At 59.5% G+C, this 21693-nt stretch overlaps 7 protein-coding genes across 7 annotated transcripts; all 7 read right to left on the bottom strand.

Annotated features, from left to right (window-relative positions):
* Nucleotides 1–1835: 1835 nt before the first annotated feature.
* PAH (phenylalanine-4-hydroxylase) lies at nucleotides 1836–3197 on the bottom strand (the record flags this gene model as incomplete). The annotated part of the gene is made up of 1 exon (XM_001684358.1): nucleotides 1836–3197. One exon carries the CDS (start codon nucleotides 3195–3197, stop codon nucleotides 1836–1838), a length of 1362 nt encoding a protein of 453 aa, XP_001684410.1.
* Nucleotides 3198–3811: 614 nt separating this feature from the next.
* LMJF_28_1270 (conserved hypothetical protein) lies at nucleotides 3812–5230 on the bottom strand (the record flags this gene model as incomplete). Its single annotated transcript, XM_001684357.2, has 1 exon — nucleotides 3812–5230. One exon carries the CDS (start codon nucleotides 5228–5230, stop codon nucleotides 3812–3814), a length of 1419 nt encoding a protein of 472 aa, XP_001684409.2.
* A 1151-nt stretch (nucleotides 5231–6381) lies between these two features.
* On the bottom strand, nucleotides 6382–9753 carry LMJF_28_1260 (conserved hypothetical protein; the record flags this gene model as incomplete). Its single annotated transcript, XM_001684356.1, has 1 exon — nucleotides 6382–9753. One exon carries the CDS (start codon nucleotides 9751–9753, stop codon nucleotides 6382–6384), a length of 3372 nt encoding a protein of 1123 aa, XP_001684408.1.
* A 1163-nt stretch (nucleotides 9754–10916) lies between these two features.
* LMJF_28_1250 (conserved hypothetical protein) lies at nucleotides 10917–12233 on the bottom strand (the record flags this gene model as incomplete). The annotated part of the gene is made up of 1 exon (XM_001684355.1): nucleotides 10917–12233. One exon carries the CDS (start codon nucleotides 12231–12233, stop codon nucleotides 10917–10919), a length of 1317 nt encoding a protein of 438 aa, XP_001684407.1.
* A 1457-nt stretch (nucleotides 12234–13690) lies between these two features.
* On the bottom strand, nucleotides 13691–15628 carry LMJF_28_1240 (putative p450 reductase; the record flags this gene model as incomplete). The annotated part of the gene is made up of 1 exon (XM_001684354.1): nucleotides 13691–15628. One exon carries the CDS (start codon nucleotides 15626–15628, stop codon nucleotides 13691–13693), a length of 1938 nt encoding a protein of 645 aa, XP_001684406.1.
* Nucleotides 15629–17364: 1736 nt separating this feature from the next.
* LMJF_28_1230 (hypothetical protein) lies at nucleotides 17365–18606 on the bottom strand (the record flags this gene model as incomplete). Its single annotated transcript, XM_001684353.1, has 1 exon — nucleotides 17365–18606. One exon carries the CDS (start codon nucleotides 18604–18606, stop codon nucleotides 17365–17367), a length of 1242 nt encoding a protein of 413 aa, XP_001684405.1.
* A 1150-nt stretch (nucleotides 18607–19756) lies between these two features.
* Nucleotides 19757–21175, bottom strand: LMJF_28_1220 (conserved hypothetical protein; the record flags this gene model as incomplete). Its single annotated transcript, XM_001684352.1, has 1 exon — nucleotides 19757–21175. One exon carries the CDS (start codon nucleotides 21173–21175, stop codon nucleotides 19757–19759), a length of 1419 nt encoding a protein of 472 aa, XP_001684404.1.
* Nucleotides 21176–21693: the final 518 nt, after the last annotated feature.

Genomic DNA, 21693 nt, shown 5'->3' with positions numbered 1-21693 from the left:
ACACGCACGCATGCGGAACACCGCAAAGGTGTTGATGCACCTCCTCCCCCCTCCGCCTCACACGCGACGCGCGCAAGACGCCTTTATGCGTTGCCTATAGCGCCCGAGGAGCAACAAAGGCAGCCGAGCTGGGAGAGACCGACTGGATAGGCCGACACCTGCTTTCCTGTGGTTGTTGCTGCAGGTTTACCACACTTCCAACACACGGAGGGGCACTGCGGGTCGCCTCGGTGGTGCCCTTCACTCCTCTTCGAACTAAAACAAACAAAAGAGGGTTTTAGTGCTCTACAACCTTTCCATGACACGCCTCATGCGTTCCTTTCATGTGTTGTCAAGCGTGCGCGCGTGTTGCGTGTGTGGGTCTCGACATCCCTGTAGTGTTGCGATGAAGAGGACCATGCCACAACAACCAGTGCAAAAAAAAAACAAAAAGGAAGAAAACAAAAAGAAAAAAGGAAAAATGAAAACCAACAACGTAGAAACCAAAGAACGCACATTGACGTGAGAAGGTGCACAGGAGCCCTGCCCCGCAAAAAAACAAAAGGAAAAAAAAGAACGCTTTACACGACTGAAGAACCCACACACACACACACACGCACACACACACGCACAACACACACACAAAGACCGACGAGCAAGAAAAAAAGAGAGGAGATGTATCCGCAGGGGCGGGGGGGGCACAAAGAAGGCGTATTCACCCCCACCCCCTCCTCCCCGACTACATCCTCCTTTTGTTCGATATACGGAAAATATGTTCTGCCGTTTCCGGTCGTTCGAACGCGCAGTGCGACAAACAAGAAAACGATTTTTTGTGTGTGTGTGTGTGAGGGGAGGGGGGTGGTGGTGAAAGCGGGTGGGGGCCTGTGAGATGCGATGTGGCGAGTGATGCATGGTTTCGCGACAGACACAGAAGAGAACGCTAAGCACGCACGAGGAGGAGGGAACGCTAAAGTGTGTATGTGAGTGCGGGTGTGAATAGTGTGTGTGTGTGTGTGGGGGGATATCAACGGAGATCTTGTCTGGGTCTTCGGCTTTCATGCACCGTCTAGAAACTAAACCACCCACTCTCTCATCACGGCCTCGCTCCACCCAGCCCCTACACTGCACTTGTTATATGCATCCGCGTCACTTCGCTGTTCGTCTCCTCCTGCATCACAGCAGCGCGCGAAACACACGAGCAAGCACCAAAAGTCACTTGGAAGCAGCATCTTCTTGCCCATAGACGCTGGGAAGCCACATGCAGTCAAGCTCATCAGTATTGTAACCCTCCTCCCACGACCACCACGAACGCCTGGGCAGCTGCGTGTGACGGCCCGTGAAGAGGCACAGGATGAAGTGGCAGAACGACGGCGTGGAGGAGGGAGGGAGGGTGGCCCACCAACGAAAACGAAAACAACTAAGAGGCAACTGCGGCGAGAAAGATACACACACACACACACGCCTACACACACACACACACACACACATACACTCTGCGTTGTGTGTACAACAGTGGCGTGCGCGACAGAAACACGTCAGTACGACGACCATCGCCAGCGGCTGAGATCACCCGGAGACAAGAAAAAGGACGCGAGAGAAACACGAAAGAGGAGAAGCCGTCCAACAACACTTAATCGCCAGCACACGCATCGTGCATGCGTGCTTGCATGTGAGCGCCTAGCCCTCACGTACGAGATGGCGTGGCGCCTGCCTTGATACGTGCCCCCATCGCCCTTATCTTCTTACGCCTTGCAGCAGCAAGTGCCCGTGTCCTCCGGCAACGGACCTGCGCCGCCTCGGCTTCCTTTGCACGAGAGCACGTGCGTGCGTGTGTGCGCAGCGTCGTCTCATTCTGATTAGAAGGTGAAGTTTGTTCGCTTCATCTGCTCCTGGAGCATGTTCCACGTATTCTTCGGGTACGACTGCACGCGCCGCGAGTACGAGTTGTAGACGGTGTACAGCGGCTTCTCCTGCGAGCTGAGCCACGCCTCCAGCTTACGCTGCGCATCTGAGAAGCTTTCGGCCACAAAGTACAGCGGTTGGTACTTGGTGATGGGGAACGGCGTTTTGGACGCCATTGTGGGGTCCCACGGGACGCACTCCGGCTTGTCGCTCAGTGCGTACTCTAGCTCGCCACAGCTTGATAAAATACCAGCACCGTAGGCCTTGCGGCGGCCGCCCTCGCTGCAGAGGCCGAACTCGACGCTATACCAGTAGACCTTTGCCAGCTTGTCCAACAGCTCATCGCTGGCGCCAAGGGAGGCGAGGCCGATCGTCTGGGTGAAGTTGGCGAAGTCGGGATCAGAGAGCAGGGGCAGGTGACCAATGATGTCGTGAACCATGTCCGGCTCCGGCGTGTACAATGGCTGCGCCGCGTGGCGAATGTACTGGGTGCTGTAAAAGACGCGGAACGCCAGTGCGTTCAAGAAGTCGCGCGACGTCAACAGCCCCGTCACCGGGCGCACCGTGAAGCCCGTCGCCTCGTTCAGGAACTCGCTCACATCGCGCAGCTGTGGCGTTTTGGTGCGGCTCAGCACACCGTTTTCGAGGAGCAGCGGGAAGACGTAGTTGTACTGCTGGCACGCGTGCGTCGGGTACAGGCGGGTCAGGTGGTCGTAGACCACCGTCCACACACGGTTCTCCTCTTCTGTGTAGTTTACAATCGGGATCGGATCTCCAGTTTTGTAGTTCTTGGCAAGCCCGACAATCTCGCGGCGGCGGGCGCGGTAGACCTCGTCGTGGAAGCCGGGGTGGGGGTTCTCCGGGTCTTCTTGTAGCTCCTCCCCGGCAGCGAGCGTGCTCTGATCGAGTTCGTCGAGGTCTTTGGGCTCCGTCGGATACCACGGAATCACCCACGATCCGGTTACGACTACATTCGGAAATTTCGCGTGCAGCTCCGCCATGACCTTCTTCATGCTTTCGTCCTCAATGTAAGCGTCCACGTCGAGGAAGATGGTGCGCAGCGGCGCCTTGTTTTCGTACGCGCGAGGACGGTTGGCGACCTGGCTGATGTTGATGCTGTACGGTTTGAAGACGCTCAGCAGGTGACACAGCTCGCCAGGCTTATCAGTGGAGAGGGACACCTGCAGGGACGTGCGGCACCGCGTCTTCTTGTCGGCGCCCTTGATGTTGCTCCCAGGGGAGGCGTACTGGGCCTTCAGGGTGGCGGCGGCAGCAGCCATGCCAGCCTCTAGGAACAAACGACTGCGCAGCAGCATGTTATTCTCGAGGCAAGTCAGGCAAGCAAGGGGAGAGAAGGAAGACTGTAGGAGCGAGGAATGCGCGTTAAGGATGTAATGTGTGCACGAAGCGAGAGGGCGCTGAGTTCCGAAATCGGGTAGGGAGGGGGAGGAGAGTTGCTTGTGTGTTGATCGCCGTGCTCAGCGGGGGCGGGTGTGGGGCCACGTGTTTGTCCACGTGAATGTGCGCGGGACGGGAGAGCAGAGCAGAGGAGTAGCCATGCGAAAAGCATCAGAAAACATCAACCACGGCCCAAAGCAGGGGGTTATAGGCGCGCAAGCAGCAGGGGGGAGGGCCGCGATCGACAGACTTGGCAGAGGGCACGATTATCACGGGGAGTGTCGCGGCGACAGTGGTGGGCGGTGTCCGTTGCAAAGACCAAAAGAAAACAACAGCCAGAGAGTGCTGTCAATGCCGTTCCCTGTGCAATCCCCGCCACGAGGACAGGCGACATGCAGAGGAGGGGCAGGCGGTGTGCATAGAACATGAACGCCTTCTGTTGCTTTCGCTTTTTTTCTTTTCGTGCGCATGCGTGTGTGTGTGTGTGTGCGCGCGTCAGAAGAGAAGGGAGGCGTGCGAGAGTCGCGGCGCTTCAGACGCCAAGTCTAGGCGTGGTGGTGGTGGTGGTGGTGAGGGGGAGGGGCAGGGACACATTCTCAAGCGACGAGCCCGAGCACAGAAACGGAAGCTGGCAAAACTCCACAACAACAGCGCGCGATTTACGAGCTCGCTTCACCGCCTGCATGGGGCCCTCGTCCTCTCCATCGAGCACCGCCGCACGCAGAGCCGCGCGCAACTCCGCGGCGGAGCGGACGTGCGTGTTGTTTACACACAGGACGGTTGCATCCGGCATGAGCGGACTCAGTTGTGGGGCAATGCACCAAGACGGCACCAAACGGTTGATCACGTCATCATCGCCTAGCAAGTGTACCTTACCAACGAGATCGTACGCCACGGTGCTATAGGCCAAGACCATGTAGAGGTGTTCTGTCGAGGAGGACGGTGAAGAGTCGGCCGGGGCCTCCTCGCACACCTCACACACTTTTTCACTCTGGCCCGAAGGTGCGTCAGTATTGATCGACGCCGTTTGGCCCGTGGCAGGGCTCACCGCTGAGCCCCGTGTGGACTCTGCTTCGTAGAGGCGAGATAGCAGCCGCGGCACGTCTGTCGTCGGTACCACCATTGTGTCGTTGATCTGCTGCACCACAGACGGGAACGGCACGGCAGCGAGGCCGGTGATGCGCGCCAGCTCCTCCAGGTTTTCGCCATCAAGGTCCACGAGCTCGTTCTTTTTGAAGACGAGACCCCACGTGCGGGCGTAGGGCGATTCTGGTGGGCTGTACGCGCGGGTAAGCGTGATAGCCTGGTACTGCACCACGGGCACCCCGTTGCGTGTCTTTGGCGCCGCCTCAGCACCGACGCGCAGATGTAAGCTGAACAGACGGGCGATGTAGTCGCCCTCTCCATGTGCATCACGGCTATCGTCGCTATAAAAGTCACTTGAGCGGCCTTGATGCGGCGCACCACGTGGCGGGGCGAGGACGTCGTTGGGGTCATAGTCTTCATCGTCGTCATCGCCAACCGTGCGCTCTGCAGAATCCTTGTGCGATGCAGCATGCAGGTGCTGCGCGTCATGCTCATCAGTCGTAGGAGAGGATGTGGAGGCCAAACAGGCCGTCTTACAGCTCGTCGTGCTGCGCTGCGTCGCCATAGTGTTGTGATGACCAATGACGGTCTGCAAGCGCGCCAGACGCGATTGAAAGTTGACACCGTGCTTCGCGTCGTACGCTCTACGCTTCTCTGGGTCCGACAGAACCGCGTAGGCCTCCGTGATGCGCTGATAGCGTGCCTGCACGTGCATCTCATTGGCGGCGTCGTCGCGATAGGCTGCCCGGTCTGGATGCAGTTGCAGCGACAGTTTCTTGTATTGCCGCGCCAAGTCCACGGAGTTGATGGATGGGTCTACACCAAGGCACGCATAGTGTGGTGGGAGGCTGGCCTTCGATTCCATTGTCTCCGGCCTCCGTTTTTCCTCTTGTTTCCATGAAACAGTTCAACACAGCTGATTCTCGGCAGGGTCGCGAATTCTGGCGAATCTGTGCCATGCAGACGGGAGGTAGCAAGCGTGATTGGCGCGAGGAGGAGTGATGACGCACAGCGGACTGACGCGCACCTTTCCTCTCCTCTTCCTCTTCTTCCCTGTCGTCCTCCAAGCCCACCGTCGAGGCAACTGTGGCTGCTGCGCGTCATACAGTGCAGCACCAAGAGAAGAGAGAAAAACAACAAAAAGAGTAGCGCAGGATGCGGGGTAGGTGGGCAGGAAAAAGAAGGGAAGGAGCCCTCCAAATGTGAAGGAGATGCGAGAGAGGGCCTGCCCAGACAAGAGTGGGCAGTGAGAGACGGTCCCGGACGGCACATGTTACAGTTAATGAACATGCTTCGATCGTCTGCCGTGCACGTGTTCCTTTCGTTGCTGCCATGCGGATGCTGCAGACAGGAATCAGCAAGCACCATGTCATGTTTCGGCACCCGATGCAACGGCTATCGCCGATGCCTATCACCACTGCAGCCGGCGAGGAGGTGATGTCCAGTTCCGTGATGTCGCTATCGTTTTTTTTTTTCAAGTCCTTGTCATATGTTGATGTCGTCATCCGCGAAGTGCACTGCACATGCGCGTATGTGGAAAGAGAGAGGGAGAAGGAACGGGGCCAGCGTGCACACACACAAGGGAGATACATGACATGTTTGGTGCGGTGCGGCCACGTCATTCGAACAACAACAACGAACATACACTATATATATATATAGTGTATGTATGTGCGTGTGTGTGTGTACATGAGAGCGCAGGCGATGGCCACCAGGGAAAGAGCACAGCCGTCGGTTAACAGAAAGGAAGAGGGAGCGACCGCAGCAAGAGAGGTGGCCACGGCGGCCACGAAAAGCACACAAAACAGCGAAAACAAACAAACATTTCGAATGGGGCAGTCGAGGCAGAGAACGAGTGCTCCACAGATGGCCATCAGCACCGCCCCACGCATGGAAAGGAAAAAAAGAACACGAAGACAGATAGAACGATGGCGCACTTGGGGCGCGCTTGCCTTACATCAAACACATAAAAGGACGTGTAAAAGGCACCGTGCTGTTTTGTGGAAGCGCAGACACTCATGCGTCACTGCCGAGACTTGGCAAGAACACATCAAAATCCTCCTTGATCTCTGTTGTCATCCTGAAAAAGGAGTTCACGGTGTCGGCTCGCATCTTGGCGCTGGGGCGCTTGCTCGGATCCGCCGCACGCTCCTCCCGCTGCAGCTGGGCGCGTACGGCCGCCTCCTCCACATCGTGTGCGCGCCGAACCGACTCCGCCACGCGCTGCACAGCCTCTCGCATGTCCGCCGCCTCCTCGCTCAATCGACGAGCTTCGCGCTTGCGTGCGTGCCTCAAAGACGCTTCGGCAGCCGCCATTATGCGCACACGCGCATCCGTCTCCTCCACCAGCGCAACGCGGTCGCGCAATCGTCGCTCGCTGTGAAACAGTGACACGTGCTGCTGACAGCCTAACCACTCCCGCGACGCCGTCGTCGCCTGCGCGGCAGAGCGGCCGGCGACCAACAGGGCCAAGGAACGCTGCCGCATTTCGAACACAAAGTGGCGGTACCAGTTCATTTCCCCCTCCTCGGCTGCCATCTTCGCCGCCACCGCAGTGACCACGAAGCTCTGCCGGGCCTCCTCGCACGACTTGGCGTACTCCGCAACCTGTGCTGTGTGCAGCTCTGCCGCGTGGGCCGCCTGCAGCTCGACGAGAGGCCCAGCGCACAAGGCGCTGTACGCTTCATCCCGCTGCGCGCTTATCCGCACGCGGGCTTGCCGCTCGCTCTCGCTGAGGCAGGCAAACGACTTCTCGGCCATCATAGACGCCTTCAGCTCCGCGCGCTCGGCCGTCTCTGACACCATCCGCATGGTGCGCACCTCTTCCTCTGCGGCGACGGTCGTCAAGACTTCTGTGTACAGCACATACGAGAAGAAAGGGGAGTCGAAGGCGTCGCAGCAGCGCAGTCGACGCTGCCGCAACTGCCACATGCGCGAGCCACCGCGGTGGAGCAAGTGTGCATGCATCGGAGGCGCAGCTGCAGACTTGTCAACGACTTCCAGCGGCGCCGTCTGCTCCGGCGTGAGTGCGGTAGAGATAGCAGAGGAGGGTCTTGGCGTCACGACATCGGCCAGTGGCAAGTCTTCGCTGCGCAGCTGCTGCCGCTCGCATTCGCGCGACGCTGCCGCACAGAGGCAAAACTCATGATACCGTATCATGTGCCCAAACCGCTGCGCCTCATCCGACACGAGTTTCTTGTAGGTGTATAGGGCGCTGAACTCTACCTTGAAGAGGTCGTAGAGGCGATGACGCTCTGCACGGTAGCGTGCCAGCAGCTCCTCCTGCAAGACGTCTTTGTGGCGACCGAGCACAACCGAGGCGTACCAGCAGGCGGGTTTCACGGTAGGCTCCAGCTGCACAGCTGACATGGCGAGCACCTCCAGATCGCAGCTGAGGCACATGCACGGGAAAGGGTGCTTGCACGAGAGGAACTCGCCTAGCAGCCTGCGACGCTGCTCCACCTCCTCGGTGAAGAGGCGGAGCTGGGCGGAGAGGTTTTCGTGGAGGCTGATCCATCTTTTAAACAGAAGCGTCTTCTCGGCACCGGCCCTCTCCACCGTGAGCTGTGCGTCGTCAGTGGCACAGAAGGAATGGTCGACGCTACTCTTGTCGAGCACGGGCAGAGGTGCGCGGCGGCGGGCTTCCTCTGCCGCAACCGCATCGCGACGAGGTTGCGCAATCGCCTGCGAAGCGCGCCGTATGGCACCGTAGAGGCGGTCATGCACGGCTACGTCATCGGTCATGGTCGGTGGAATGAGGAGGCGGAAGCGAATGCCGTCGCTGCCGTTGGGCAGCAGCGTCGAGTACCAACGAGTCGGAGAGGACTGCTGGGCGAGCTGGCACAGCAGGCCGCGTTCGTACTCCTCCGCATAGAGAAGCTGCCGCATCGCTCGCACAAGATTCTGAGATATTGCAGACGCCGGCTGTGCCGGCCATGCTTCGCCGCTGGCTACGGCTCGTGAGCGTCTCTCCGACCTTTCTGCTTGGATTAGAAGGGCCTGCGTGGATGTGTTGATGGCCAGCCGAGCTTTTCCCAGAATCGCGTGTGTCTTCGCCGTCATGGGAGGCTCATCCAGCGTGTGCTTTGCAGAGGAAGTAAAGGTGGCGACCCGCTGGTGCATTCGATCGCGCAGGATGTCGGGCAGCCCGTGCTCGGACGGTGGCGTCACCGTAGAATGGGAGGTGTCCACGAGCTCCTCCTCGTTGCGATCTGTGTCCCCACAGCCAAAGAACGCGCGTGTGGCGTCGTCGATGAACAAGTTGCCCAGCAATCCCAGAGGTGCGGCGCTGGCAGCTCCGGAAGCAGCGGCAACCTTTGGGAGCGTGTCGGTGTCAGCTTTCGGACCGGCAGCATCCCCACAGTCCGAGGGCATGGCGTCTGCGCGGCCCTTGAGGCGTGTCCCTGTTGGCTTGTACGTCAGGAATGCGCGCGGCTGCTGCCGGTGACTGTCGCTCGTGCTCTGCGCGGAGAGAGAGAACACAATCTCATCAGCTGGCTCTGGGAATGACGGCGCCGCCCAGCCGGCGTTGCCAGCCGCCGCAGCTGCTGCTTCCATGCGGGCTGCCTGAAAGAGGCAGCGCACCGCCAGCACATTTGGGTTTGCTCCGCTGAGCAGCGGAGACGCGTCGTTGGCACCACTACTCATTCGCCACCCGGATGCACTGGCGTCCGTTCGGCTGAAGGTGGACTCCTTCGTGATCTCCGGCGACTCCACCGGCGAGGATGGTGCGAGAAGCGGCAGCGTTGTTGGCGTTGTGGACGATGTGCGGGCGCGGTGACTGTCGAGGCCGCCCTTTTCAGCCGCGTTCCGATTATGGCGCTTGTTAGAGGAGTAGTCATCACTGCTGCCAAGTCTCGGCAAGGCAGACATCCGCGTGTCAAGGCGGCTTGAGCGGCACCGGGGGCCGCCGTCCGCCATGCACACCTCCCGCTGGGTGGCGGCACCGTTTTGGAGTCGCTGCAAGTATCGGCTGCGGCGCAAGTGCCATGCATCCACTGTTGCAGTGCGCGCCAGCTCCTGCGCGTAGAGGTACGGCTCCAGCAGTGGCTTTGATTCACTCAATGAGCTGCCTAAGGTCTCTTCAGCGGCTTGCAGGACAGGCCTGAACTGTGCGACACCGCGGGGGTTTGTGCGCTGCGCCCTCTCCAAGTCACCCACGGTTGTTCGTTGCCGCCAAGGATTTGGCGGCAGGGCATCGTTGGACGCATACGGCACGAGCGCCTTGGGTGATGAGCCCGGCCCCGACAGTGGTGGTATTACACTGTCGCTCTCCTCGCCACTTTCACCACATTCGCCGGCATCCCCGAACCGATAGAACGAGGATCGCAGTTTCGCCGAGGCGGCGGCTGTTTCATGCGGCCGAGCAGTGCGCGTAACCATGAGCATCTGAGGCTGCCGGGGATGGTACAGAGTGGCGCCTCTCGCGTGCGTCGGCATTGGGGGCAGCCCCCCTACCGTGTCAAACGGCATGACGGCAATATAGGAACAAACAAAAAGCGAAGCGGTGAGGGGGAGGCGGAAAATAGTGTGTGTTTTCCTTCTGTGCGGCCTTCAGCTGTGTGCCTGTGTCTGCGCACGTGCGCTTAGCGGAGAGTGTGGTGATGGTGGCAGTCGTCAGACGTCCACGTGCATGGACAAGGCCGTGGCAAGGGAGAGCCGAAGACGAGTGAGGAGTCGATTGTGCAGACATGTCAACCAAACAAAAAAAGTGCGCCTCGCGGACCCCCAGCAAGAGCGAAGAACACCATGCGCGCTTTGAAGTCGTCTTTCACGGTCACAGCTATGAGGAGAAAGAGGGAGAGGGAGCCTCCCCCTCCCCCCTCCCCCCCCAAAAAAAAAAGAATTGACATGGTGCCATTCCCGTGCATGCTCAAGCGAGTCTCGACGTCTTGCCCCGTAGCCGATGTTGTTGCCGTTGGCAGCCGAAAGGGCGAGAGTGCTTCTCATCCTTCCACTTCTGTCTCTCTTTCGTACTGGGGGCGAGGGCGGGGAGAGGGGAAAGAGAAAGGAAAAGAGAGTGTGCGCCAGAACGCATCACGTATCACGCACTGCGCACCATCCTCCCCCTTTCCTTCCTTCCCTTTATTTGCTTTCCCACGGCTACCACGACTATCCTTCATCATCTCCGCTTCACAGTTCCGTCCTTTCGCCTTTGTTCTGTGTGCATGTGTCTATGATGCGTATATGTGCCTGTGCAGGGTACCTCAGACGTAGGGGGATGCACAGATACATAAACATGCGCGCACACACACCCGTACACCGACATAGAATATAAAAGCATACAGACGTACAAGTACACGGTGTAAGAGTTGCAGTCGTCAGATGCGTGTGCGCGCGCGCGTGTGTGTGTGTGTGTGTGTGTGTTGGTGGTGGCGGTGGTGGGCTACGAGAAAGACGGATTAAGCGCATGTTGCGTTACGTGCATCTGCACCCCTAGTCCCGTCACCAGTGTAACGCACGCCTTGTTCTTCTGCTTTCCTCTGGCTACACAGTTTCTTTTCGTTGCGCGTGTGCCGGGACTTCAACTGCAGTGGCAGGAAAACAGTATTCTAATCACGGGGGCCATATCGGTTCGGGTCGTACGTCCCTTGTGGGGAGTGAGACCGGGCACGCGCAGAGGCTGCCACAGCGCGCTTCCGTCGCTCAATGGCTAGCCGCTCATAGTCGCGTTCCTCGCGGGACAGCCGCTCACGGTACTTGAAGACGCTCACCTCCTTGTCCAGAAGCTTCTGCTCGCCTTGGCAGTACTCCGGATCACGCTGCATGCTAATCTCGTAGAGGTCCTCCTGCAGGCGAGCCTCGCGCTGCTCGGCCTGCTGCACCTCCTTGCGTGCGGCTTCGAGTCGGGCCTCCAATTCCTGCAGCTGGCGCCGCGCGTGTTTCACCTGCTTGGCGTTGTCGAGCTGCACAGCGCGAATCGCCTCCTCACGATTTCGGTTTGTGATGCGTTGGTAGGCGATGTTTACCAGGACGGGGAAGTACGTGGCGAACTCTTGAAAGCCCCCCTGACTCATGGTCTCCGTGCCCACACCACCATCACTGCGTGTGGCGAAGTGGGCGAAGAGGTCCTGCAGAACCTCGACCGGGAAGGCAACGTTGGCCATGCGAAAAATGTGCTCGAACGCCTTTTCTGTGAGAACGGCGCTATCGTTGTGCTGACAGCCGAGGCTGAAGAGGTACTCCACCCGCTCCGGTGTGGTGCGCTCCTTGTAGTAGAAGGACGACGACGGCGGTGGTGTCGGCAGTGCCGCGGCAGAGGTAGGCGGCGGCGCTGACGCCGGGTAAGGGCTGGCTTCGGGGTAGCGCTCAGAAGGCCGTGCTGCTGGCGCGGAGCCAGAGGCACCACCGCTATTGTAGGGGCTACTGCCAGCACTGGGACGTGCCTGGTTTGGTGAGGCACTCCCGCCGTAGCCACCGCTGGTGGGAGCTGAAGCGGCTGCGGTACCGTTCTCTTGCACGCGCGATGACCCGCGTGGCATGTAAAAGGGCCCAGGGGCAGCCGGGTCGTAAAAGAACTCCGACATCCTCGGTGGTGGCAGCTCCCGCTGGGTGGAGATGTCGGCCTTGGTGCTGTTCTTGCGAAACACGTAGAGCTGGTCGTATGTTTGGAGCACGTCAATGGACGTGACATCTGCCCAGCTCTGCGAGTCGTCGTCGTAGCGCTGCAGGCGGTTGATTGTGAAGGGCTCGCACGCGCGCATGTCTGTGTAGCCCATCGAGAATTTGATCGCCTCCTCCTCTCGACGGAACAGGTGCTGAAGGGTAGAGCGCAGCACTTCCATCGAGGAGGGCGGCTGCTCAAAGGGGAGCTCGATGTTCACCTTCTGCCCCCGAATATCGGTGCAGGCCATCAACGTGAAGGACATGGCTAAAGGGGAGGGGTGAGGAAAAGACGGGTAGGAATGATGATACTCCTGATGAGCGGTGGAAGGGTTATCTATATGTGCGCTTGGCTGTATTGGGGCTAAGAGGGGGTGGGGGAGGGTACTCGTGCAAGGCTTCGATAGAGAGAATGGAGGAGGGGGGTTGCGGCGCGGGACGACGCACCACCTGAACATGAACCACACAGACGCATGATTCAAAGACGAACAACAACAGGTATGCGAAAGACGAGCGAGACAGAGAGAGAGAGAGAGAGGAGACAACGTACATCAGGGGGTTCGACAGATCGACGAGGTGCTCCGTTTTACTGTTCATGGAGAGGAGCGCGGTCTGTGTCGGGCCCACAGGGTCGAGTGCGGCTGATCCCCGGCAAGAGTATCCCTGCTGTGCACGTGCCCCCACGTGCATGCACATTACAGAGACAGTGAGGGGAGGATGGGGGGGGGGCGCCGGCCAGAGAGCAGCAGGTGACACTCATCCTACAACTATTTCGCCCCCAAACGAGCGTAAACTTCATAGTAGACCGCGTGCACGCTTGCGCGCCTTCTTCCTCTCTTTCCACGTCCCTGGGTTCACGGAAGCATCATAGCCAGCGAGGAATGGAAGAGGGGGGGGGGGAGACAGGCATGAACAGGGTGCCTATCGTTTATAGGGCCTGCACACACCACACCGGAGACGCGTGTGGTTGAGTCGCTGCGCATGCGGCATTCCTGCGCTGTGCTGAATATGTCAGGGGCTGTTTCAACCCGCCTTTTGCACATGTATTACACTTCGCATCATCTTTTTTTTTCGTTGGCATGTGTATGGGTGTGGGTGTGTGACCTTTACAAGTTCACCGACTATCGTCGAGAGACGCCGGGCGGAGATGCGCGAGGGTGGCGGAACCAAAATTTTGTTTGCTGTCGTTTGCGTTGTCCACCAACCGCTACACACGCCATGCACAACGTGCGGGGTGAGAAAGAGAGAAGTTCAACGGAGGGTGGGCGGAAAGAAACGGGGAAGGGGGGGGGGACCGTGCACTTGGAAGCATACGGTCAAACGGAAGGTGCTGAGGTCCACACCTCGAACAAGAACAGAAAGAGAAGGTAGAACATACACACGATCTTCACCGACACAGACACTTCCGCCGCCCAGGCGGGCGACTGTGACAAGGACGCTGCAAAGGTCATCGGCGCAGAAACGAAAGCGTACACCATTTTCTCGCCTCCGGTAGTTTCACTGGTGAACACCGCTAGCCTTTCAAGCGCCTCGCTGCTTAGCCTTGCCCTTCTTTGGTCCCCCCTTCCCTTCGCGTGTCCACTTCGCTAGACCTCCTCATGCGTAGACGGTCGCTCCCTCAGGGTGAGCCTGTCCACATGACTGCCTTCTCAAGAAAAACTGTGCTGCCTCATCATGTTCTCGCCTTTCTTTACTTCTCTCTTTCCCGCTCCACCGAGGTTTCCTACAAGGCCGATGACCACACATCCTTGAGGTACCGCCCCTCCTTTTCCATCGCGTTCATGTACTCGGTAGCAGCCTCGCGCGACATCTTGCCCTCCACCTCCACAATGCGCTTGAGCTCCGCCTCCACATCCTTGGCCATGCGCCTCGCGTCACCGCAGATGTAGACGTTCGCCCCAGATACCAACATTTCCCATATCTCCGCCCCCCGCTCCCTCAGCCGGTGCTGTACGTACACCTTCTGGGCTTGGTCGCGACTGTACGCGCTCACCAGCGCCGACAGGACCCCTTCGTGGAGTGCCTCCGTGCAGTACTCCTCGAAGATGTGATCCTCGTCATGCCGGCGGCAGCCAAAGAAGAGGATGGATTTGCCGAGTTCAGTGCCTTTCTGCTTCCAGACCCCACGGCGTGCAATGAAACCAATGAATGGCGCCACACCGGTGCCGGCGCCGATCATCACCACCGGCCGCTCTTTGTGCCGCATCGGGAGGTGGAAGTTGGACTTGCGCACAAACACCGGCACCGTGTCGCCCACCTGCATCCTGGCCAGCATGTTCGTGCACAGACCACCATCGACAATGCCGACCGCCGTCCCCACCAAGGTCGGTGTGGCAAGGATATCGGAAGCGATAGAGTAGTAGCGGGGCGCGATGCGCGGCATGAGCTCGAGGAAGAAAGACAGCGGCACCTTGGCAGAGTTGAACTTGCGCAGGAAGCCCAGCATGGTGCGCAGCTTACTACATAACTTCGCGAACTCCCTCTGTGCGTCCTGGTTCACGCGTAGAATGCGCAGCAGCTCCTCTTTCTGGACGGGGTCGGTGCAGCAATGAGCAAAGGCACGCAGCGTCGATTTCTTCGGGGGTCCGGTGAGGTCAATGTACCACTTGAGTGCCGTGCGCATCGACACACGAGCTGGGAGGACGTTCTTGAGGGTCTTTTTGTCCTGCAGGGAAAAGACGCGGCCGGCCTCCTCGTCGGAGATGCCGAGGGACTGCAGGTACTGCGAGACAAGCTCGTCCGGGTTGCACGGCAGGATGCCGAGGTGATCACCGGCTTGGTAGGAGATGATGGTGCCGCTGATGCTGAAATCGATGGCGCGGCTGCTGCGACCCTCGGCATTGCGCAGCAGCTCTTCGTTGCGGACGATGGGCACCCACACCGGCAGGCGTTGCGTCGGCTCCAGCACGGAAGCCGTCTTGGGGAACGCGAGCGGTTCCTCGGCCTCCTCCCAGTACTTGACTCGGCACTGTGGCTCCACGGGCTCTTCCGAGTTCTCCTTAATAGTGATGTTCAGCGCACGTCCGACAGCGGGCCAGAGATCCTTGCACCACTCATCGAACTGCTCCTCCAGCTGCCCGTTGCCCGAGTCGCCGCAGCCGAGGCCGAAAATGCGCTGCGCCCCGAGTTCCTCGAAGCGGCGATCCATGACGACACCCTCCTCGCAGAAGTACTTGTACTGGCGATCACCCAGGCCGAACACCGCGTACTTCACATTCGCCAGCTCCTCCCCTGGCGAGCGGCACTCGTCCATCATCCAGTCATGGAAGTTCTTCATTGTGTCGGTCGGTTCACCCTCGCCGTAGGTAGCGCAGATTAGAATGACCAAGCGCTCGTACTCCATGTTGTACGCCTCGTAGCAGTCGAGGTCGCACACCTTGATAGGCACGCCCAGCTTCGTACCCTCGCGAGTCAGCGTCTTGGCAAACATCTCGGCCGTGCCCGTCTGCGACCCAAACAGGACAGTGACCTCCTTCTGGTCCTTCGCAACTGCGTTACTGCCGCTGGCAGCGGCGTCGCTCACGCCAGGCGCCTTCTTGCCATTCGGATTGTTGGTGGCAGACACAGCGCCATAGCGTCCGGCAGCCTGCCGGTTCAGCTGGAAGTAGAAATAGCCCGCCAGGGCAAACAGCACCGTGGCGACAATGTAGAGGAACGACATGACTACAGGCTAACGGGGTAGGGTATTGGGGACTAGTCGAGGAGGCGAGATGTGAACGTGTGTGTGTGTGGGGGGGGGAGTGTTGTCGCTGCCTCTCTCTCTTGCCGGCTACAAGGCGCAGAGAGACGACAGCGGTTAGCGCACGATGCACGCGCGGCTCGGCTGCTTTCGTTCTTCCGCTCGTTGCTGAGTGCACTGTGAACGGGGTTGTGCACCTCTTCCGTCTTTCCGTCCTTCCTTATGCTACCTTCGCGTTTACTTCTTTTGTTTTCCCTTGCGGAAAGAGGGGGGGGGAGAGAGGGAGGTGTGCGTGTGCAAGTGTGTGCTGCTGCGCACAAGACCCGAGAGGACTGGCTCAAAAAACGACCTCTGATACAATAAGGGAAAGAAGAAAGTCAAAGTAAAAGGAGAAAGAGAGAGGAAGGGGTGAGGGGGAGAGGGAAGCGGGCGGTTGAGAATCACACGCGCACAAGCCGGATACTACCAAGGCGACCTCGCAAGTAAGTACGTACCTGGCATTCCGCTCTGTGTTGTTTACTGGTTCCTCTTTTTGGTCCGTTGCTTCTGAGGCGCGGCAGTGCTCTGCCTCTGGTTCTCTCTCTCTCTGCCTTTTCGTTTGAGTCTAACACGAAGTCGTCCAGCCGTTTCGGTTGTTCTCCTCTTGCCCCCCCCTTACCGCTTCACTTCACAACAGTACTTCGTTGAAAACTTGGGAAGCGAAGGGCACAATGGTCTGGCGCTGAACTCGACAAGACGAACACGGTGTGGGAAGGGGCGAGGAAGATGAAGAAAGGAGTCAAGGACAGCCCACGAGAGACGAGAAAGAGAGAAAGAGAGAGAAACTACGCGCAGCGGCGATGATCGAGGAGCCGGAACACAGCCAGGTCGGAGGTGAGCGCGCGCAAAACAAAGCAGAAGAACGCACACGAACCCCCCGACACACACACACACACACACCAAATCCAACCCGAAAGGACGAGACGATGAGCACAAAGGAGGGAGGGGGCACACCTGCTTTAGAGGTCAAAGATGAGGATACCTGCGTGAAGTGACCAGGGAGGGGCCAAGAGGAGAGGAGGGCACGAGTGATGTACGGCACATGGGGACACGCATGCATGAAGGCGCATGCGTTGTGGTGATGGTGGTAGTGGCCGTGGTAGGCAAAGGGCAACGAGAGGAGGAGAGAAGAAGAGAAATACTGGAAACAGACGGAAGTACAGCTGTAACGCGCACCGCGATCCCTAGAGCACGTGTGCGGCCCACCATCTACGCAGCCCTTCTCTTTGCTTACAGGCTAGCGCGCAATCAGTGTGTGTGCAGGGGGGGGGGCGGGCGGGCGGGCGAGGCTTGACGCAAGACTACCTCGATTTCTTCTCCCATGCGTTCCGTGAGAGCACAGCGGAGACGAGATCACCATCTGTGAAAGTCTGTGAGCGTCCACGAAAACGACCATGACAGCGTCTCCCTTCGCCGCTTCTCTCTACCCATTTCCGTCGCACACTCGTCACACAGCTCAGAGCTTGGCGATACGTGCGTGCTTTTGTTCAGTAAACTCTTGTCGTGGATTTGAGCTGCGGTCAAGCACCACTGTGCGTGCGTCATCCAAGTAGAAGGAAAGAGCATGGAAGTAGAGTTGGTATTCAACGTATGCCTATCGCGAAACAAGCACGACGGGGGATGGCACACGTGCGTGTGTGGAGAAACGACGGCTGCATGCGCGCAGCCCCATACACGCGCTACAGGTGATGCTGTTGCAGGGCTGACAGACTAGACTCGGGCAGGCGCAGCCGCGAGGCGGGCATGCCCTTCGCAATTCCTTTCATGTTTGCCGCATAAATCCACCCTGCACCCTCCTGCTTGCAGGACGTCGCCGCCTCCTTCGAGGTGCCACGCGCGGTGGTGATGTAGAGCGTGGTGAGGTCGGCGTCGCCAAAACAGCAGCTCGTGCACAGTGCTACCTCCGGCAGCTTGACAACGCCCGTAATAGCAATCCGCTCAGCAACGGTGGCGCCGACCTTGCGGTCCTGCAGGCGCACCACCTCGCCGATGCCCGCCAGCGCCACCCACACTGCCCCCGACGCGTCCACGCACAGCCCGTCAAGCGTGGCACCCCGCTCTCTCAGGGAGCCGGGCAGCGCCCAGTACACGTACCCCGCATCCCTTGTCCCGTCTTCGTGGTGGAGGCCCTTTGCGGGGCCGTCGGCGGAGGGCACAGCTTGATACGGGTATGCACGAATCACGGCGGCAGGCGTGTCAACGTGGTACAAGACATCCCCAGCGGGGGACCACCCTATCCCGTTCGACACGGTCACGTTAGGTACCTCAACCGAGAAGCCATTACTCGTGACGGAGGGCGAGGCGGAGGACAATGCCTTTGCGGGGCCTCCGGCGACCCACCGCATCAGGGAGCCACTCCTAAGGTCGCGCCTAGGAAAGCTGTCTGTGCGCTCCATGATACCGCCGCACCAAAGAGAATTGTCCGGTCCGACTTTGCCGTCGTTGAAGCGGTAGACACGGCCCTCCTGCAGCTGAAAAAGTGACTGCGGAAAGCGGGCTATCTGATAGTGCGATACCGGCGTCAGGCCGTGCAGCTTTGGTGGCCGGCACGCCTGTTCCGACATGCGCCACGGCAAAGTTGTAGAGTATGAGGTGTAGTACAGCCCCTTCTGCGAGCCCCACACGGCATGGTACGGAGCGGCGCTGTGCGCCCCCGGCTTTCCCGTGCGAGTGGCATCCCCTGGAGCGGCGTGCACGATGAACCCAGGGCGGTGCCCGGGTAGCGGCAGCACGGCGACGTGGTCGAAATCATGCATGTTGTCTGGCGCCGGCTGGCCAACGTACAGGGCCTCGCCAAGGATGTCGATCCACCACAGAGCTTGGTGCTCCTCGTCCCAGGTGGGGGACTCCCCCAGCTGACATGGTGCGATGCCAGCCGGGGCTCTGACCCGGCGTGCCGTGACTTGAAACAGGGCTGCCATCTGGCCTCAACGCGCAGCGTCGCTACAGTCAGGGCTTGCGAAAATGACCTTGGTGCGTGGAGGACGTATAGCGGACACCACCGCAGTGAACGCTGGGGAGGCGGAGGGGAGGGTGGGGAGGTAGGGCCCAGGTGCGTGGAGCAGAATAGATGTGGGTGTCAAGGGAGGGGTGCGGGAGAAGTACAGGTCATCGAGCTTTGACGTTGATCCGGTTGCAGGCCTCCAAGAGCGAAAGAGCCACTTGCTGAGGAAGAGGGTAAGAAAAAGAGGGAGGGGGGTCGAGGAGGGCGGCTAACAGATCAGCATGTCATGCGCCTCATCCAACCTAGCAAAAGTCGGTGGTGTGCGATAGGTTTGGAGGGGCGTCATGGGAAAGCCGCCACGTCGCCACCTGAGAAGAAACACCAGAGAACAAGGCCACGACAACAATGCCGGCACTCTGCTTCTCTGTCAAAAAATGGAGTAGAGGATGGGTGTGCTTCAGGCAGTTAGTAGGCATGGCGAGCTCGATGGCCTCCATGACCAGCCAAAGAAACGAAGAGGTGACACAGGGCAAGGAACGTTCAAGCGTGACGCGAGGAGGACACACAGCACGACATGTCAACATACACGTGGCCGCCCGATGTTACACGCGCGTACAGTAAAACGATTAGAAGAGGCGGCATGAGGAGGAGGGTGAACAATGACCGTCTCAGCCACCACCTGTACGCGTTTGGAGAACGGGTCGGCTGCCCGTTTTCTTCCCTCCACACGATACACAATCTCTTCCCCACTCAGTGCCCTCTGGCCAGCTGCTTTCTCGTCCTCATCTATGAACTTCTTCAGAAGGGAGGGGGAGAAAAAACACCGATAAAGCATAATGGCGACAGTCAAACAAACGGAAGATTAATCCAGACGCAACGCGCATCGATCATGGGAAGCCACTGCACCACGCGTCCGCCTGGTCAGCAAAGGGATACACACACACACACACACACACACACGTCCACAGAGAACCCACGTCGAACACAGCGAAATGTGTGCCGCCTCGTGACCGGTGGTGTGGGGAGAGCGGGGAGGGGAGGGGGGGGAGAGAGGGCGTGCCAAAAAGTCTCTTGTTCGCTATACAGAGGCTGATGCGTGCTCATACATGCGCACGTGGCTCGGGCGCCTAGTAGGGCCGCCGCCTCTTCTTTGGGGGCCTTCCGTCGCTACCACTGCTACTGTTTCTAGGCGAGGAAGAGGAGGTCGCACTTGCCTCCGCGTCAGAGTCATCGCTGGAGCTATCCTCGCTGTCGCTCACACTATCTTCCGACGATGGCGGCGACGGAATGACGTGCGCCTTCTTCGCGCGCCTGCGGTCTACCGGAGGCCCGCCAGTGCGACGGATCACGCAGAACTTGCTGGGCTCCTTCAGGGAATACTGGATCATCGCCCCGTCGAGCGCCTTCTCCGCGAAGCACACGCCGTACGTGCACCCCTTCGCATCTGGCTTGCCAAACATGGCCGAGTCAGGGATCTTGATCTTGGCAAGCGAGGTGTCTTGATACGCCTTCTCCAGTAGCGCTGCCACGACGAGGTTGTACTTGTGCCACGACACGAGGTCACTGTCCTTACCTTCTACGTGGTTCTTCCACTCCCAGACCCCCATCTTGTGCGGCGCAGGATTCGCACAGGCTGGTGCATGTGCCTTTTCCGATGCGCTGCCAAATGGGACCTGCGCAAATGGCGCGCCAGCTCCAAGAGAACGCTGTCGCTCCGATCGAGCTGCCGTTGCCTGCGCTGCCGGTGATGAGCCCGACGTGTCTTGCTGCTGCTGCTGCTGCTGCTGTTGCTGTTGAAGCGCCACATCCAGTAACCCACGCCACCCCGGATTCCCACTCCCATTGGCCGCCGCCGCGCCTTCGCCGCCCCCGGTCCGTCCCCTAGAGGACCTGCTCGCTTTCCTCTCCCCGTCACTAAGTTCCTCGTCATCATCGTCGCCCCCGCCGAGGGCCCTGGCTGACGGCACAGCGAGCATCTCCGCGGTCGTCTTCGTTGTCGCTGCCGCCGTAGCATCCTCACGGGTGACCTCCGTTCCTTCAAAGCGAACCGTCAGCGTTGGCAGAGCGAGTTCCTCGGGGAAGTGCACAGTCGCCGCGCCGATCGCATGGCGATCAGGCGCCTGCGTGACCGTCAGTGGGTCACACAGAGGAACGTCGACCGTGATGATGTCGCCGGCGCTCTGGTGCGCTGTGGCCTCCTTTGCGGCGGCCGTTGCACTAAACTTCACTTGCGCGCGCTGCCACAAGGACGGGGCGCTCCCGTCTAACTCGGCGGCGGCGGCGTCATGCAACCGAGGCACGGGTGTGCAACTCGCACCGAGAAAGGAGGGGTTCTTCCCCTCTTGGATCATGTAGAGGTGAGGGGGGTGCCATACCACCGCTAGGTGTTCCCGCGAGGCGTACTTGTGCGACAGCAGCTGAGCAGATGGCAGCTGCCGCCCTCGTCCAACAACGTACACGTGGTCGGCCTTGTCTACCGACAGGACAAGGCGATCGGAGCGGACAATCAGCCACTTGCCCACTGGTGCCGAGGCGGGAATGCTCATCTTGTACGAGATGCGCAGACACAAGAAGAGTGCCTTCGCACCGCAAACAACAACAAAAAAAAAACTTACAAGAAGGGGCGTGGGTGCGGGCGTCTGTGCCCCCACCCCCCCCCACCCTCTTCCCCGTGCGTGCGTGTCTTGGGGATGCGAGAGGGTGTGAACGTCTGTGATGACGTCCCAGTGCGGCGGCCGAGAGGACGCAAAGGAAGTTGAAAGGAGTTGGCCTCCTGAAGATAGAGAGAGAGAGGGGGGAGGGAGAGGGGGCAGCAACAGGGACGAAAGGAAATAGGGATGAAAATGCAGCAATAGCCATGGATGGCATCACTTCACTAGACCACTTAGCATCGCACCTTGCACGGCGCGGCTCACACGAGAGCCGCCGCAAGTGCCTCCTCTCCAGCACACTGAGTAATAACCTGCTCTGCGCGGCGGTCATTACCGATCATTAAAAAAAAACGTGTAAAGTTGCGGTGTCAGTGCTTTGGTAGAGGAAAGGCTGCATCCCCTGCACACGAACC

Source organism: Leishmania major, chromosome 28 (genome assembly GCF_000002725.2).
Source record: "Leishmania major strain Friedlin complete genome, chromosome 28".
NCBI lineage: Eukaryota > Euglenozoa > Kinetoplastea > Trypanosomatida > Trypanosomatidae > Leishmania > Leishmania major.
Note: the sequence above shows the minus strand (reverse complement) of the source record. Positions and strands in the feature narration are given on the sequence as shown.